This window comes from Lagopus muta, chromosome 18 (assembly GCF_023343835.1).
Source record: "Lagopus muta isolate bLagMut1 chromosome 18, bLagMut1 primary, whole genome shotgun sequence".
NCBI classification, from domain to species: domain Eukaryota; kingdom Metazoa; phylum Chordata; class Aves; order Galliformes; family Phasianidae; genus Lagopus; species Lagopus muta.
Genome location: NC_064450.1, coordinates 5,142,658 through 5,157,462, shown reverse-complemented (window position 1 = coordinate 5,157,462; position 14,805 = coordinate 5,142,658). Strand labels below are relative to the sequence as shown.

Sequence of the window (14,805 nt, the reverse complement as noted above, 5' to 3'; positions counted from 1 at the left end):
ACACGCCTGAGGGGGTGGGATGTCCGGCGCTGATGGGCACTGATCCCACCTCCATCAGTTCCTAACTGCACCTGGGTTGCTCTCCTAACAGGATGAGGCGGAGCGAGACAAAGACCCGATAATCCAGGAGCTGAGGCAGAGCGCTCAGCGGTTCCTTGAGGGAGGGAAGGAGGACTTCAAACGTCTCCTGGGCTTGCCGTAGAACAAACCTGTTGTTGCTTGTTGAATCTGCACGCGTGACAAGGAGTGGAACTACTCTGCATTCCCAAGTGTTTAATCTGCCTTTCCTGTAAACAACTTCAGGGGCGGTGATTCCTGCCCGTCCCTGGGCAGCCTCTACCAACAGGTCATAGTTGTTTCTGTGAAATTCTTCCTCATATCCAGCCTGGAATCGCTTCAGACCATTAGTTCTCATCCTATTCCTCTTACCTGGAAGCAGAACACAACTCTCACCTCGCCACAAACTCCTTTCACAGAGTTGAAGAGACTGGTAAAATCTCTCCTGAGCCTTTGCCAGATTAAATCTCAATGGATTTGCCCTTAAAATTGCACTTTTAAAGGTTAATCACTGTGTAAGCCTGTGTCCTGAAGTGAGATTTTTCTTGCACAAACACAAACTTGCTTTAATCAAACATTAAAGATTTTAAATATACAGGATTTTGACTCATTCTTTTTTATCTATGTTAAGAGTGTGACAAATGTTTTGTTCTGCTGTGGTGCCAGCCAGCTTTCTGTCCTAGCAGGAGGGGCTTTTCCAGCTTCCCCATCGGCTAAGTGTAACAGAATCAAGAGGAGCTTCAAGAATTACTTTGTGCAGGCTGTCCAGTGAAGCTGAACCTGTGCTCATCACAGGAGAGGTGACAGTCAGGGAGCCAAGGCTGCGCCTCCATACCAGGGTCAGCTTGCTCCAGCTCCCAGCAGTGAGCACTCCCTCATTTAAAGCCCTCTATCACTGCTTGCTGGGTGGGCATGGCAACTCGCTCACTCCCCCCATATAGGGCAACGGGCAGAATTGGAAGGATACAAGCATGAGAAATAGAGTTGACATAAAGCCAAGTTACCAGGTAAAGCAGACCTATGTAGGTCGAATCCCCCTAAAGCAGGTCCCCCACAGCAGGCTGCACATCTAGGTGAGTTTGGATATTTCCCCATGCTCCAGATGAGGCCTCCACAGGGCAGAGGAGAGAGGATGAGCACCTCTCTTGCTCTGTTGGCCTTTCTCCTTCCTTACTCCAGCACGGTCCCACATGGCATTGAATATCCTTTGGTCAGTAAGGGTCAGCTGTCCTGGCTTTGACACCCACTTCCAAGCAGCTCTATGGAGACCTGCACCCAGGGCTTGGCATACCAGCACCAAGAGAGTGCAGAGGTCACACCCTGCTTGTCCTGACAATGACGTGTCTCTTAGATTTCTGAGTTTCATTTATGGAAAAATGAAAGCACAAAAAGCTCGACCACTCCCTTGCATGGTTCTCTCATTGCATACTTTTGGGGAAGTGCATTCTTAGAGCCGCCATATCAGCAGCGGGTCTAGAGGCACCAGGTTGGAGCCAGCACCGTGTCTCCCAGTGGCTGAAGGCAGCGCAGACTCTAAGGACCCTTTGCCTCTGGCAAGTAAGTGCTGCTTTTTTTAACTGATTCTCTGTCAGGGAGGAGGGCAGTGGGATGGCATGGGAATGACAGATGTGCACAGCAAAGTGACCCCACCCCAAAGCTGGCTGCTCTGAGCTGCGTGTGGCATGGAGGGCACTCAGCCTTGGTGATCCTCACCTTGCTGCTCTGCTGACTGCTCTGACCTCACTGCTTTCCTACAGCCCCATAGACCGGAACCCAAGAACTGCAGCACAGAGCTCTGCATACTCAATGAGCCAAAACCAGGTGGGTGAAGCCTGTCCCTTCTCTCTGGGAGATACAGAGAGATGTTCTCACCTGGGGACTGCTGCTGGCCACTCTGTAGCATCTTGGCCAGCAGGTAGCAGTGGTGCCATCTAGAGATGCTGCGGGACACCCCAAGTCCACGCAGTGCCATCAGGTGTGCAGTGGGGTTGGAGGGTCCATGCAGCACTGCATCACTGAGCTTCCTCTCCCTCCCACAGGGTCCCAGTCACAACTCTTCAAGGTAAGATGGAGCCTCACGTCTCCTGTGCCCCTTTCCCTGGCCATGTGGGGGGGTGACTGCTTGCCCCGCAGATGGGGGTAACCCCAACACAGCCACCACGTGCTCCTTTCTGCTCCCACAGGCTTTTGGCACGGAAAGAAGAGAAGAATAAATTCCAGATGCGGATCAGTGGGAATCTCTTCATCAAAGAGTTCTTGGAATTGTTGGCTAAGTGGCAGCCAGCTGAAAACATCAAAAAGCAATACATGGAAAAGGTCAGTGCTTCACCACCAACCTGATGGCCCTTCTGTAGCCTCTGCACTGCTGTGCATCCCGTCCGAGGTGGGGGAACTCTGGTGGCATAACCCCCACAGCAGTGGCTCCATCATGGGTGTGAGGGTCTGCAGGGAATGGAGTGGGAGCTCAGATCTGTGGGCTTCCACTGCTCCCTGCTTGTGCAGAGCTTCTGCGAGGTGTGGAGAAACTGCATGGAGCACAGGATGCAGAAAGGGACCACGCAAGGCAATAGGGAGCAGCTCTCGGGGAGGGAGCAGCCGTGGCAGAGGCCAGCGCAGAGGCTCTACTGTGCATCCAGGGACAGCTCAGCACTGGGTCTCTGCTTGCCAACAGGTGCTGCACGCAGTGTTCTTCTTTGGAAGGCTGAATCAGAGGCAGATAAGACCCAGCGAATTCCTACTCTTCCAACCTTTCCAGAACCTGCAGGAGAATTATCCTCGATCATTCCAAGAGTACAACACCCACCTGCCCACCATGACACCATACTCCATCCTGCTGCAGTTTGTGAGTACAGCAGGACTTCTATTTTTCACTTTTCAAGTCACCATGAGCTGTACAGACCAGCTGGTGCTAACAAAATCAGGGAAACAGAACTATTTTTAAGTTTATCTTTTAAGACCACACTCATCCCCTCTTCCTGCAAGATGACTGCTGGGAAGTGAAAGAGGCAAGAAGGGGTCTGTACTGATATCTGTGTATGTTCCCAGGGCAACGAAGTAGCAGGATGCAGCACCCAAAAGGAAATGGAGTCTTTCCTGCATGAATTTAATAGCGCTGTGGAAAAAACAATGCAGGATCGAGAACTCAAAATGAAGCCCAGTGAGCTCACCTTCAGAGCCGCAGTTGTCGCTTACAGCTTTTACAGAGAACCCAAAAAACCTGAGAATAAAGCAGGCTTCCCTCTCTTTTATGGAGCATCTGTCTCCTGCAAAGGGCTGATGGAGAAGAAGATCATGATCAGCATCCTGTGCCTCAGGACGTGGCACAAGGCGGTGGCGTTCGCAGTGTACCACGGGCAGGATAATCTGGTCATTGTCTTCCCTGATGAAGTGCAGTGCCGAGCCTTCTGCTACAGCAACGGAGTCTTCATAGAAAAGCCACCCTGCGTGAACTGCAAGATGATGTATCACGTCAACTTCCAGCCGTATGAGGGTGACACCAGGGAAAACATCCCATGGCCGCACGGAAACTGCGCTGAGAATGAGAGCCTGAGCAAGCTGCTGCAAGGCACGTCGGGGCTGCAGGAGAAGGTCGTCTCAAAAGACACTTCTGTGATAAACAATCCCCCACAGAACACCTACCAGGCCATTGAGCAAGAATTTGAAAACAACATACAACAAAATCTTAGAAATCAGCTTATCAGGCTGCTTCAGAACAAAAATCTTCCTCATCGTCTGCAGTTTTTTGAACCATAGTGAGTGCCAGAGAGGCATCTGCAGTGCTGTGTATCAGCACAACACCCCCAAGCCCCTGTCTTCCTGCATACTCCATGCCTCCAAACCCAGCTACATGCTCATGCCAGCAGGTTCTGCTCATCTAGGGTGAGGATGCAGCCTGGCTCTATGTCCTGCCAGCAGCACAGTGATAGCATATCCATTTGCCTCTTGCTAATCTCCATCACACAGGGCTCTGCTTTTCACCAGTGTAAATAAACATGTCTGATTTTCGGTTACGTACCTGATGATTTGCAGCAGCACCTGTACATTGTGAAGCCCTCTACTTTCACCTTTGCGTGGCTCCAGAGCCGACAGTCTCGCCTTCAGGGACCATCCAGTTTCAGAGCTCCATTTTCTGGATGCAAGCAGCCAGCAGGGCCCTCCCGCAGGTGGCACTCCCTCTACTGGGGTCTCACAGCCTGTAGGGGAAGGGCAGCGCGCTCTGAGGCACCCTGAGAAGTGCTGCAGGATTGCTTGCAGACAAAGATGGCTTGGGTTTATATTTCAGTTTTACCATGGAGTACCGAGAAGCTGCTGCCTGCCATCAGCCTGTCACACTGCACAGGTGCTGGGGCCAGGTTAGCTAGGGTCCCTGAAGGTGGCCTGAAGCCATTGCAGGACATCAGCCAGGCCGGTGCCATCGCGTGCACTGGTTTCCAGAATGGTGATGGGCTGCGTGGCGCAGGAGACAATGTCTTGCATGCGGAACAGCGACTTCATCTCCACCAGTGACATGTAGCAGGGCAGGTCGCTATGACAGGAGGGGGCACACATTAACCACACTGCTTTAACCTCCCACCCACAGCAGCACTGCACTATCAGGGCCCATCGGCCCCTCGGGCTGCTGGAAACGACACAGGAACCGCAGAGCCCCGATGCCCTCCTTACATCTTGTTGAAGAGGATCAGCACGGGCACGGTGGCGAGCTGCTCTGCAGAGAGGAGGGACAGCAGCTGGACGCAGGACGCGGAGACCTGGGTCGGGTTGGCCGCATCGATCACGAACTGCAGAGAGGGAAGAGACACTTGGGGGGGTCCGAGGGGGGCAGTTCCACCCTGCAGCGCGGCCGGGCGGGCGCTCACCAGCACGGCGCTACACTCTCCGTAGTAGCTGGGCCAGATGGGGCCCATGCAGCCGCCCAGCTCCCGCAGCGTCACCCTCTTGTGCAGCGTCAGGTCCGTCAGGTTCGTGCCCACCGTGGGCAGCGTGGCCGGGGGTTCGCCCAACTCATTGGCCCCGTCCCGGGAGCACAGCTGTGCCGGTGCGTTAAGGACGGGCCAGAAGCAGCGTGCGGCACGCCCCCACCCCGGCCCCGCGCCCCAGGACCCCCAGCTCGCTCGGATATTGCGCAGCCGCTTCCCCAGCAGGCTCTTCCCGACGCCCGTCGCCCCCAGCAGCAGGCATGTGGGCCCGGGCCGCGCAGCGCCCGCCATCTCCGCCCCGCCGGAAGCAGCCAGCCCCCACGCCGGAAGGCGGAAGTAGCCGAAGCCGGAAGTGACCGCGGGCAGGGAGAGGGGCGACTCGGCGGCGATCACCATGGGGCGCGGCGGCGGCACCTTCGAGCGGCTTCTGGGTAGGGGCTGAGTCTCCCCGTGGGACGCGCCTCCTGCAGGGCCGACCTCGCGCGGCTCAGCCTCGTGTAGCGGGGCGGCCCGGGCCCAGGCGCTGTGGCTGGGCCGATCCTGCGGCGACGGCGGTGGGGGGGAGGAGGGGGGGGGGGGGGCGTGGCGGGGCCCGAGGCTGCGGATCCCCACGGAGAAACCGGGGCTTTGTCTGCAGCCGAGCGCTGCCGTGGGGCATCGCGGCTGGCACCTCGGGGGCCTCGATCGGGCCCTGCGGCTGCCGCTTGCAGCAGCCTGAGAGGGGTCGCGGTTCTTTGCAGATAAAGCCACGAGCCAGCTCCTGCTGGAGACGGACTGGGAATCCATCCTGCAGATCTGCGACATGATCCGCCAGGGAGACACGCAGTAAGTGCCCCTTTGCGTTTTGGTTTAAGCTGTGAGCACGAATCTGCTTGCGTGCGGAAGGTGAAACATGGAGGTCTCACTTTGTCAGCCTACGGCAGGATGCTTCTCACTGTGTTATTTCAGAGAAGAGTTGAGAGGCAGCACCCCTCAGTGTTCTGGAGTACCCTTCCTGACCTTAGTAGCTACAGGTTATATCTGCCCTGAAATCAATAGAGAAGCTCAAGCTTGGATACATGCAGTCCTCTTCCCACTTTTCCTTGTGGGGAATTGAGTGCACCATGAGCTAACTGTACTCTTCTGTCACTGGGAGGGTGATAGATTAACCTTGTAGATTTGTCTTTACCTGGGTATATGTGCTCTCTTTCCTTGTCCAGAGCAAAATACGCAGTCAACGCTATCAAGAAGAAGGTCAATGACAAGAATCCCCACGTGGCACTCTACGCACTGGAGGTAACTTCAGCCCAAACCTCTCATGATTTAGGGGCCCAATTCACAGGCCAGGGAACTTCCCATCTCTTCCAAGCCTGCCTTCTGCTCTAGCATGGAGGCTTCAAGAATGATTGTGTTTTTCATTCAGCCTTGGAGCAAGCATTTGAGAGACTACCTTTATGAAACTGTCTGCTTGCCCATGTGGTGTAAATAGCAATGGTATAAACTGAAGCATAGCTTATGCTCCAGTCTCACGGTGTGGATTTCTCCAAATTGATGCTTCCTTAACTTGAATTGTTACTTAAATAGTGCCCCCTTTGTGCACCTGCTGCAAGAACCTGTAACTGAAACGCAGCTTTTTTTGTTCTTTCACTGCAAACCACAGAGAAGGAAGAAAGCAACAGGCTAATGCTGTCCTTTGCACTTGCAGGTTATGGAGTCTGTGGTTAAAAACTGTGGTCAAACAGTTCATGATGAGGTAGCCAACAAACAAACTATGGAGGAACTGAAAGAAATACTCAAGGTAAGCGTATGTTATTTTACTTCAGTTTTTGAATGAAGTTGCAAGAGAGGCAATGAAAGGAAAAATGCATGTTGTGTGTTTCATTCTCTGCGTGCAAGGAAATCTTTTTCAGAGAAAAGCAACCTGTACTGTTTAATACAAAGGGATGAGTGTAGAGAGCTGAGTGGTGCCTGCTGGGGAGAGAAGATATCATGAGAGCGGGGGGGTTGGACTCTATGATCTCTGGAGGTCCCTTCCAACCCCTACAATTCTGTGATTCTGTGATAATGTTTGGTTACACCATGGGTGGGATTATGCTGTAAAGGCGCAGACTGTTTCATGGTAGGTGCTGTTGTGAATTCCTTTCCCATAGACCAGGGTGAGGCATGCAGGAAGGTGAGCAGCGTGGTGGAAGTTTCATCTATACTCTGGCCTTTTCATTGGCCTGTGGAACTGGCCCAAGGAGTTTTGCAGGACATAGACCTGTATCACTTGTCAGTGTGATAACACGATGCCTGCAGGAGCTCCTTATGTCCCAGGACTTGAGACTTCCAAAAGTGAGGTGCAGATAAGAACCTCTTCAGTTTCCAGTCCCAAAAACAGCAGTGCACAGACAAGAGCTTGTTAGAGTGATGCTGTTACTTCTTTATATCCCTGTCTCCTGCTGGAAATAGACAAGTAGATGACCCACATATTTGTGGAGTGAGCTGTGCTAGTCCTGTCATCTTATGCAACGTAGCAGAGCATCTCTCTTCTGTCATTTCCTCTTGGGGGCTGATTCAGCCTTCATACTGTATCTCCTGTTGAACTTAGAATGCTGCCACAATGTGAAGGCCAGGTGTAGTAGTGCAGCCACTCCAGGCTCTGAGGAAATCACATCAGATTGGATTGAGAGATTTTGTGAACCTGCCTCAGCAGTTTGCAGAGGCATTTCCATCCTACACTGGGAACGTTGCTGCTTGTGAACACCTAATGCTTTGTTCTGATGAGGCTCAGGGCTGTGCCATTTGTGGAAAGCAGGATCTTGACAATTCTTCTGTAAGTTTGGAGCTCCAGGAACTGTTACTAAGTCCTGCTACGTGGGCTGAAAATAGGAACCTGACAAAAAATTTCTCAGCTGAAATAGGAAATTGACAATGCCTTTCTGCTTCCTGGGTGACTTCTGCTGAAACTGGTCATGTGAGCAGGCTGTGACTTGGTCAGCTGATGACAGGGTGTACTTAGAGGCTGACTGGGATAGGAATAGGCTTGCCAAGTTTCCTCTTGAGCAAGTTCTTGAGCTGTGATACAACTGCCTGCAAAGGGCAGGCTCCCAGCTGTCCTTATTGCATCATATCCAAACTAGTTTTGAGTACTAACGGGCAGGAGTCTCTAAGCTGGAGCTGCTGACTGCTAGGCACAAACAGCCTCCTGCTTTGTGTTTGTGGTGCCCTATCAGAACTGGGGAGAATCAGATTGTGCTGTCCTGTCCAGCCTGATAGCTGTTACTTCAGGTTTTGGAGTGCAGGATGATCAGCTCTTGTGAGAGGGTAAACAAGATTCTTAGCCAGCCAGTGCTTACACTTCCCCTGGGGAACACCTGCATGAGTCTCTGTAGATGTTTTCCAAAAGCACTGTGACACTACACCCCTTTTCAAGTTGATTTGTGCCATTCTGAAGGATGTCCTCCTATTTATGCTGAAGTGAGAAAGTGAGAAAGCTGAAGGAGATGTAGTCCTTGCTGTAAGCTGTTCTGCTTGCAGCCTGCTGGCACAAGTACTTCAAGTTCCTCTTTCTATGAAGAGTATTTGACCCGTCTTCTGTGTTTCAGGGATTTTTTTCTTCAGATTTCTTTTTTTTCTTCCCCTTTCTGTGCAGAGGCAAGTGGAAACAAGTGTCCGCAGTAAGATTCTGAACCTTATCCAGGCCTGGGCTCACGCCTTCCGCAATGAGCCCAAGTACAAGGTGGTGCAGGACACCTATCAGATAATGAAGGTTGAAGGTAAGGATGCTGGGGGCAAAGGTGGGCGGACAGTTGCCAAGCAGATCTGCTTTGGAGGAGCTTTGCAGAAGGAATGGGCTTTGGGTCTCAGCTTGGCATTGGTGGAATCTGGACTGAAGATATTCCACATGCAGGAGAAGCCCTTCACAATGGAGCGCTGTCTGTTCTCCCACAGGTCACGTGTTTCCAGAGTTCAAGGAAAGCGATGCCATGTTTGCTGCAGAAAGGGTGAGCTTCCCTGCTGGGGAGGGAGCTGGTATTGCAGGGCAGACCTTGCTGTTGTAGCCCAAGAGATATTAAACCTTCAGTTCTTGCTTTCTTCTATTTCACTTAGATTAGAGACCTTGCTGGGTGCATATTGCTCCCAGCTATCATTTGGGCAATTCTGAGTCCAGCAGTTTGGCCTAAAATGGCTAAGAGGAAGGAGAGAGTTGACCCTGTCCTGGTCAATTAGTCTCATCTTGCTAAGTGCCTGTAGCAATTAGACACATCAATACAACGGGAAAGGCATTACAGCAAAGGTGTGATGACAAGAGGACTGGCATAATAGAGAGGTGCTATAAAGCAAAGGAAGAAGATTGCTCACCTGTATCAGAAGATCCTAGGTTCACAGGGAAAAGCTTCACTAAGGAGGGATCTCCAGGAGGAGAGCCTTCCCCAGTGGCAGTCAGCCCTTAAATGAGGTGTAAGAGAGCTGCAGCCAGGATCCAGCCCTTCTGGTCTCACAGCTGAATTGCCTTCACCTGTGCTCCCAGGGCTGACCAGGTCCTTTCCTCAGGTGCTCAATCAGTGGTTCAGGCCAGGATGCAACAATTATCATACAGAAAGGCCCCACAGAAAGGACCTACCCAGTGGCTTTCCAGCAGCATGGCAGACTGACTGTGGTAGCAGGGCATGGCTGAAGTGATTGCTGTAATCCTGTTGACTGGGAAAGTGTCACAGTCTAGTAACACAAGAGGTGACCACTTGCAAGGACCAATATCCCTTAGAGCTGTAAATGCTTTTTTTCCTGCCTCATTCATGACAGCTTTAGTTAGTCAGAGGAGACCCTGAAAGGCTCTGTGGAGCCACCATCCCTGAGACATTGCTCCCTTCTTCACACAAGTTTCTTCGAACCCAACAGGCTCCAGACTGGGTGGATGCTGAGGAGTGTCACAGGTGTCGAGTGCAGTTTGGTGTGGTGACACGAAAGGTGGGTGCTATTCCTGCCTTTCTGGGTTCCCTGGCCTCTTGCAGCCCCTCCAGAAAATGCAAGACTCCTTGAGCCTGTGTGGAATTGCATCTGGGTGGGAACATGTTCCTGTCTGAGCGAACTTGTCCAGCGGTGAAGAAGTGTCTCACTACCACACTGATGTCTCCCATCTTTTCCAGCATCACTGCAGGGCCTGCGGGCAGATCTTCTGTGGCAAATGTTCTTCCAAGTATTCCACCATCCCCAAATTCGGGATTGAGAAGGAAGTGAGAGTCTGTGAGCCCTGTTATGAGCATCTCAACAAGTCAGTACCCTTTGTGGCATGTTTGTTTTTTTTTTGCTTTCAACAGTTGGTACTGTGAGGGGAGAAACTTGACATGGAGCCCTCTCTCCAAAGACCAGTGCAAAGGGTCTCCCAAGCTTTGCAGGCTATCTGGGTTTTGTTCCTTCTGAGAGTGGGCTTTACAGCTGTAATGTTGTGCAGAACTGGGGTTCCAGTGCTGAGGAAGGAGCTCATTCTGCACTGTCACCTCTTCCTGGCTACAGGAAAGCTGAGGGTAAAGCTGCTGCTGCCTCTGAACTGCCCCCTGAGTACCTGACCAGCCCCCTCTCTCAGCAGTCCCAGGTCAGTGGCTCTCCTCACTAGGTGACCTAGTGATCATGGCCTGCTTGTTGGTTCCCTTAGTGGCCACTTCCTCATCTTTCTCCTTGCAGCTGCCCCCAAAGCGTGATGAGACAGCTCTGCAAGAAGAAGAAGAGCTCCAGCTAGCCATTGCCTTGTCTCAGTCGGAGGCTGAGGAGAAGGAGAGGATGGTTCGTACCCTGCTTGGCATCTGGGATTGTATTTTGCCATGCAGCCCAGATGTGCTGGGTATCTCCTAGCTGTGCAGTAATAAATCCCTAGGCATGTCCTGGTATGTGAGAGGTATGGGGGCTTGTGGAATGAGATCAGGGTGAAAAGAGAGCCAGGCATATGTTGTGTGGCACAACTGAAAAATGAAAGCAAGCTGTACCCCGGATACAAGCCCTGGGGCCTGCCAAGCTGTGAGAATTGTAGAGCATGACGCTGGGTCTGCTGGCTGTGCCTGGACACCATGAGGGGATTCACCTCCCCAGTGCCCAGTGTGCTGCTGACTGGCTGACCGGGATGAATCCGGACAGTCTCTGATTTTCTTTCTTTTTTTCTTTTTTCCCCTATCCTTTTTGCAGAGGCAGAAGACAAGTTACTCCATGTACCCGAAGGCTGAGCCCACACCGGTCACGTCGTCAGCTCCTCCAGTGGGCACGCTCTATTCTCCACCTGTGGTACGTTCACAGGAGCCTCTAAGCATGAAGCAGCTGGGCACAGGCCAATTTCACAGCCCAGCTCTGCCCTGCTTGGGTCAGATTTGATCCCAAAGAGAACAGTTTTGCTCCCTTCAGTCCAGTGTTTTTTCGTAATTCTAGGGTGTTTTTGGCTGGAAAATCAGATAGCATTTAGATGCCGCTGGCATGTGGTTCAGGCTTACAGTAGATGTAGTCTATATCTGGCTGAAGGAGATAGCTGTACCCCTCTCATTCTGTTGCTCAACACTGGTTGTTGTGCATGGCCAGGTCAGGGCAGGACAGCTGGTGCAAGCTGCAGTTTTCTGATTTCTCTAAACTGGATTCCCTGTTCACTTCTTTCCAGAATTCTTCTGCTCCCCTGGCTGAAGACATTGACCCTGAGGTAAGGATGCAGGACTGATGAGTCCACGGTGCAGGGCTGCTCCCAGCAGTGCTGTGATGCTCATCTTCCCTCTCTTCCTGGCAGCTGGCTCGGTACCTGAACCGCAACTACTGGGAGAAGAAACAAGAGGAAGTTCGCAAGAGCCCCACCCCATCAGCACCTCTGTCTCTCACAGAGCCAGTTGCTCAGCCTGGGGAAGCCCACCCTGCCCCGCTCAGTGTTGTTGAGGTAAAAGGGGGCCTGAGCCAGCAGCTCGTCAAGTATGAGAAGTGCCTGATTCACCCATGCAGCCCAGCTCCACAGAGTTACTGCTGGCTCTTGGAATGGGTGAGCTGAGGCCGACTGGTTGCCCTGTCCTTCCAGCAGCAGTACCAGAACGGTGAGTCAGAGGAGAACCACGAGCAGTTTCTGAAGGCTCTGCAAAATGCGGTCACCACGTTTGTCAACCGCATGAAGAGTAACCACATGCGAGGCCGCAGCATCACCAACGACTCTGCCGTATTGTCCCTCTTCCAGTCCATTAACAACATGCACCCCCAGCTGCTGGAGCTGCTCAACCAGCTGGATGAGCGCAGAAGTATGTGAGAGCTGTCCTACCCTGGGCTGGGCGTCCTGGGGAGGAGCAGGTGGCTGCCAGGGCATCCCCCAGAGTCAGCATTTGGCGTTCCCGTGACACAGCTTGTCTGGAGAGAAGCCAGGGCAGGGATGTACAGGGATGGTCTGAGTGTTCTGCACTGAGAGGATCCCTGAGGCTCTCTTTCCTTCCCCAGTGTACTATGAAAGCCTGCAGGACAAACTGGCCCAGATCCGGGATGCGCGTGGGGCTCTGAATGCACTGAGGGAGGAGCATCGGGAGAAGGTGCGGCGTGCAGCAGAGGAAGCGGAGCGCCAGCGCCAGATCCAGCTGGCCCAGAAGCTGGAGATAATGAGACAGAAAAAGCAGGTGAGGCAGAGCAGCATTTCCAGCATGGGTCTACCTGCACACCTGTATGCACTGTAGGCCAGCCAGAGTTGGCAAGGACAGCTGTCCTGACAAGAGGAAGTGCTGCTGTGTCCTAGCTTGCGGCCGTCACAGCACCAGCATTGTTCCCACAGGAGTACCTGGAGATGCAGCGTCAGTTGGCCATCCAGCGACTGCAGGAGCAAGAGAAGGAGAGGCAGATGCGCCTGGAACAGCAGAAGCAGACCATCCAGATGAGAGCCCAGATGCCAGCTTTCTCACTGCCTTATGCCCAGGTCTGACTGCTGGGCAAGAGACCCTTCTGCTGGGTCCTGGGGGCCATGGCCTAAAGCTTGCTTTCCTTCCTTCAATAGCTTCAGGCCATGCCAGCAGCCAGTGGAGTGATCTACCAGCCCTCTGGGCCCAGTAGCTTCCCCGGCACCTTCAGCCCCGCTGGCTCTGTGGAGGGCTCTCCCATGCACAGTGTATACATGAACCAGGCAGCACAGGGGGGCACAGGACCGTATACAGCAATGCCTGTCACTGGGACAGGTATGTTACCGTGCTGATCTGGTGCGGGCAGAGGCTGAACAAAAGGCAGTTGCTTCTATCTCTGCCCTCTTCGCTTCAGATCCCAACGTGGTGAATGCCTACATGTACCAGCCAGGGGCAGGCAGCGGGCAGGCGGCTCAGCAGGGGCAGGCAGTGCCCACTACAACCCCAGCGTACTCGTCCTATCAGCCAGCTGCAACACAGGGCTACCAGGCAAGTGAGGGCAGCTGCTGCAGAGTAGCTGGTGGCCAGGTGGGGCAGGGCTGGAGTGTTTTGTGGAGCTGGTGTCTGTACTCCAATCCCAGCTGTGGTTCTTGAACCTTTAACCAGCGGGAGGAGGAGCTGGTTGGTCTCAGATCTAGACCTGCAGTGCTGCTTTCCTTGTGGGTGTGGGCAGGGATTAGACCCAGCCCTAGGCTCTCTACTGTGCAGAGGAAAGTCATGCCCTACCTGCTTCCAGAGGAGAGCCCTGCTGGTTCTAGAGCTCTTGCAGTATAGGTTTGATGTGAGATCCAGCTGCTTGCACTACCTCTCACTGGCAGCATCTCCTCCACAGAATGCAGCATCACAGTCACAGAGCATCCCTGCCATCTCGCAGGCTCCTCAGGCAGGGGCTGTGAGCTACATGGGAAGCCAGTCGGTCTCCATGGGGTACCAGCCCTATGGCATGCAGGTGAGCACCTGGGTGCTGGGGGAGGGAGGCTCCAGCCACTGGAGCTTTCCTGAACCTATGCTGTTGGGGCCAGGAAGGGAGAGGAGGTGAGGAGACAGCAGGCTTGCCCATGCAGAGGGCTTGCTTTCTCCTCCATGACGCTGTGCTGTCGAGTCTAGAAGTCAGTCTAACCCCCTTTCCCTTGCTCCGCTAGGGCCTCATGTCGGCGCTGCCGGGCCAAGAAGCAGCACTGAGCAGCCTGCCCGCGCAGCAGTCCTACCTGCCTGGGCAGCAGCCCCTGTACCAGCAGGTGAGTGCTGCCTGCAGGGTGGGGGGGATTTAGGCACGGCCACTGCCTAATGGCGCTGCCTCGTCTCTGCAGATGGCCCCAGCCGGAGGGCCCCCCCAGCAGCAGCAGCCCCAGCCCACGCCAGCACCCGTGCAGCAGGCACAGGGCAGCGGAGAGGCCCAGCTCATCTCGTTTGACTGAACACTGCACAGGGGAGTGCGGAGAATTCAATGTAACACTACTCTTCATTCAGAATCACTTCTGTTCCTCACCTCGTCCTGTCTGCCCCTCAGCTCCTCCCTGCGTCTGTCCCTGACCGAGGGGCCAAGGGACCACCGGGTTCCAGCACTGGTGCTGGATCCACGCTCGCAGGAGCGCAGCCCCTTCGCCCCGGCTCCCCGTGCTGCTTCCTCTCCCCTCCCAGCTGCCCCCTCTTTGCCCGTCCCCGCGCTGCAGCTCGGCCTGCAGGGCCCGGCCGGGGGCAGGAGGGAACCACGAGCACGTCCGTGCCCGCCCTGGTCTGCTCCCCTCACCCTTCCTTCCCTGCCCCCCGCTTCCCGCGCTCGGTTCGCGCCGGAGGAGCCCGAGCCACAGCGGTGTCAATAAAGTGTGCGGAACGAACCGGCGTGCTGTGCCGTGCTGGGCCGTGCCGGGCGACACCTACCGGAACCAGCGAGTGTCGGCGGACCCGACGGCTAGAGCGCCTCCCTCGCTCCACCACCGAGGCGAGACTCCGCGGCCTAGAGCGGCGGGCGCGCGCCG

At 54.2% G+C, this 14,805-nt stretch overlaps 3 protein-coding genes across 9 annotated transcripts; 2 read left to right on the top strand and 1 right to left on the bottom strand.

Moving 5' to 3' along the window:
* The first annotated feature begins 1,505 nt into the window (after nt 1–1,505).
* LOC125702262 (uncharacterized) lies at nt 1,506–4,079 on the top strand. Of its 3 annotated transcripts, XM_048965307.1 has the most exons (6): nt 1,506–1,614; nt 1,815–1,878; nt 2,097–2,119; nt 2,241–2,373; nt 2,729–2,899; nt 3,103–4,079. In XM_048965307.1, the coding sequence occupies exons 2-6, from the start codon at nt 1,864–1,866 to the stop codon at nt 3,808–3,810; spliced, it is 1,050 nt and encodes a 349-aa protein (XP_048821264.1). In that variant the 5' UTR covers nt 1,506–1,614; nt 1,815–1,863; the 3' UTR covers nt 3,811–4,079. The 3 variants fall into 3 exon arrangements, with proteins under 3 accessions (XP_048821264.1, XP_048821261.1, XP_048821262.1); XM_048965304.1 differs by lacking the exons at nt 1,506–1,614; nt 1,815–1,878 and having other exon boundaries at nt 1,995–2,119; XM_048965305.1 differs by lacking the exons at nt 1,506–1,614; nt 1,815–1,878; nt 2,097–2,119 and having other exon boundaries at nt 2,191–2,373.
* A 58-nt stretch (nt 4,080–4,137) lies between these two features.
* ARL16 (ADP ribosylation factor like GTPase 16) lies at nt 4,138–5,369 on the bottom strand. 4 transcript variants are annotated; one of them, XM_048965316.1, is made up of 5 exons: nt 5,177–5,369; nt 4,914–5,086; nt 4,720–4,835; nt 4,346–4,582; nt 4,138–4,250 (listed from the first exon to the last, which is right to left on the bottom strand). In XM_048965316.1, the coding sequence occupies exons 1-4, from the start codon at nt 5,367–5,369 to the stop codon at nt 4,411–4,413; spliced, it is 654 nt and encodes a 217-aa protein (XP_048821273.1). In that variant the 3' UTR covers nt 4,138–4,250; nt 4,346–4,410. The 4 variants fall into 4 exon arrangements, with proteins under 4 accessions (XP_048821273.1, XP_048821269.1, XP_048821271.1 ...); XM_048965312.1 differs by having other exon boundaries at nt 4,914–5,369; XM_048965314.1 differs by having other exon boundaries at nt 4,140–4,250; nt 4,356–4,582; nt 4,914–5,369.
* On the top strand, nt 5,303–14,669 carry HGS (hepatocyte growth factor-regulated tyrosine kinase substrate). 2 transcript variants are annotated; one of them, XM_048965283.1, is made up of 21 exons: nt 5,303–5,404; nt 5,714–5,798; nt 6,173–6,248; nt 6,658–6,750; nt 8,587–8,710; nt 8,886–8,938; nt 9,834–9,902; nt 10,082–10,206; nt 10,449–10,527; nt 10,617–10,715; nt 11,112–11,207; nt 11,572–11,610; nt 11,695–11,838; nt 11,977–12,187; nt 12,381–12,553; nt 12,706–12,846; nt 12,925–13,102; nt 13,182–13,315; nt 13,659–13,775; nt 13,969–14,064; nt 14,137–14,669. In XM_048965283.1, the coding sequence occupies exons 1-21, from the start codon at nt 5,368–5,370 to the stop codon at nt 14,242–14,244; spliced, it is 2,277 nt and encodes a 758-aa protein (XP_048821240.1). In that variant the 5' UTR covers nt 5,303–5,367; the 3' UTR covers nt 14,245–14,669. The 2 variants fall into 2 exon arrangements, with proteins under 2 accessions (XP_048821240.1, XP_048821239.1); XM_048965282.1 differs by having other exon boundaries at nt 11,974–12,187.
* The last annotated feature ends 136 nt before the right edge of the window (nt 14,670–14,805 follow it).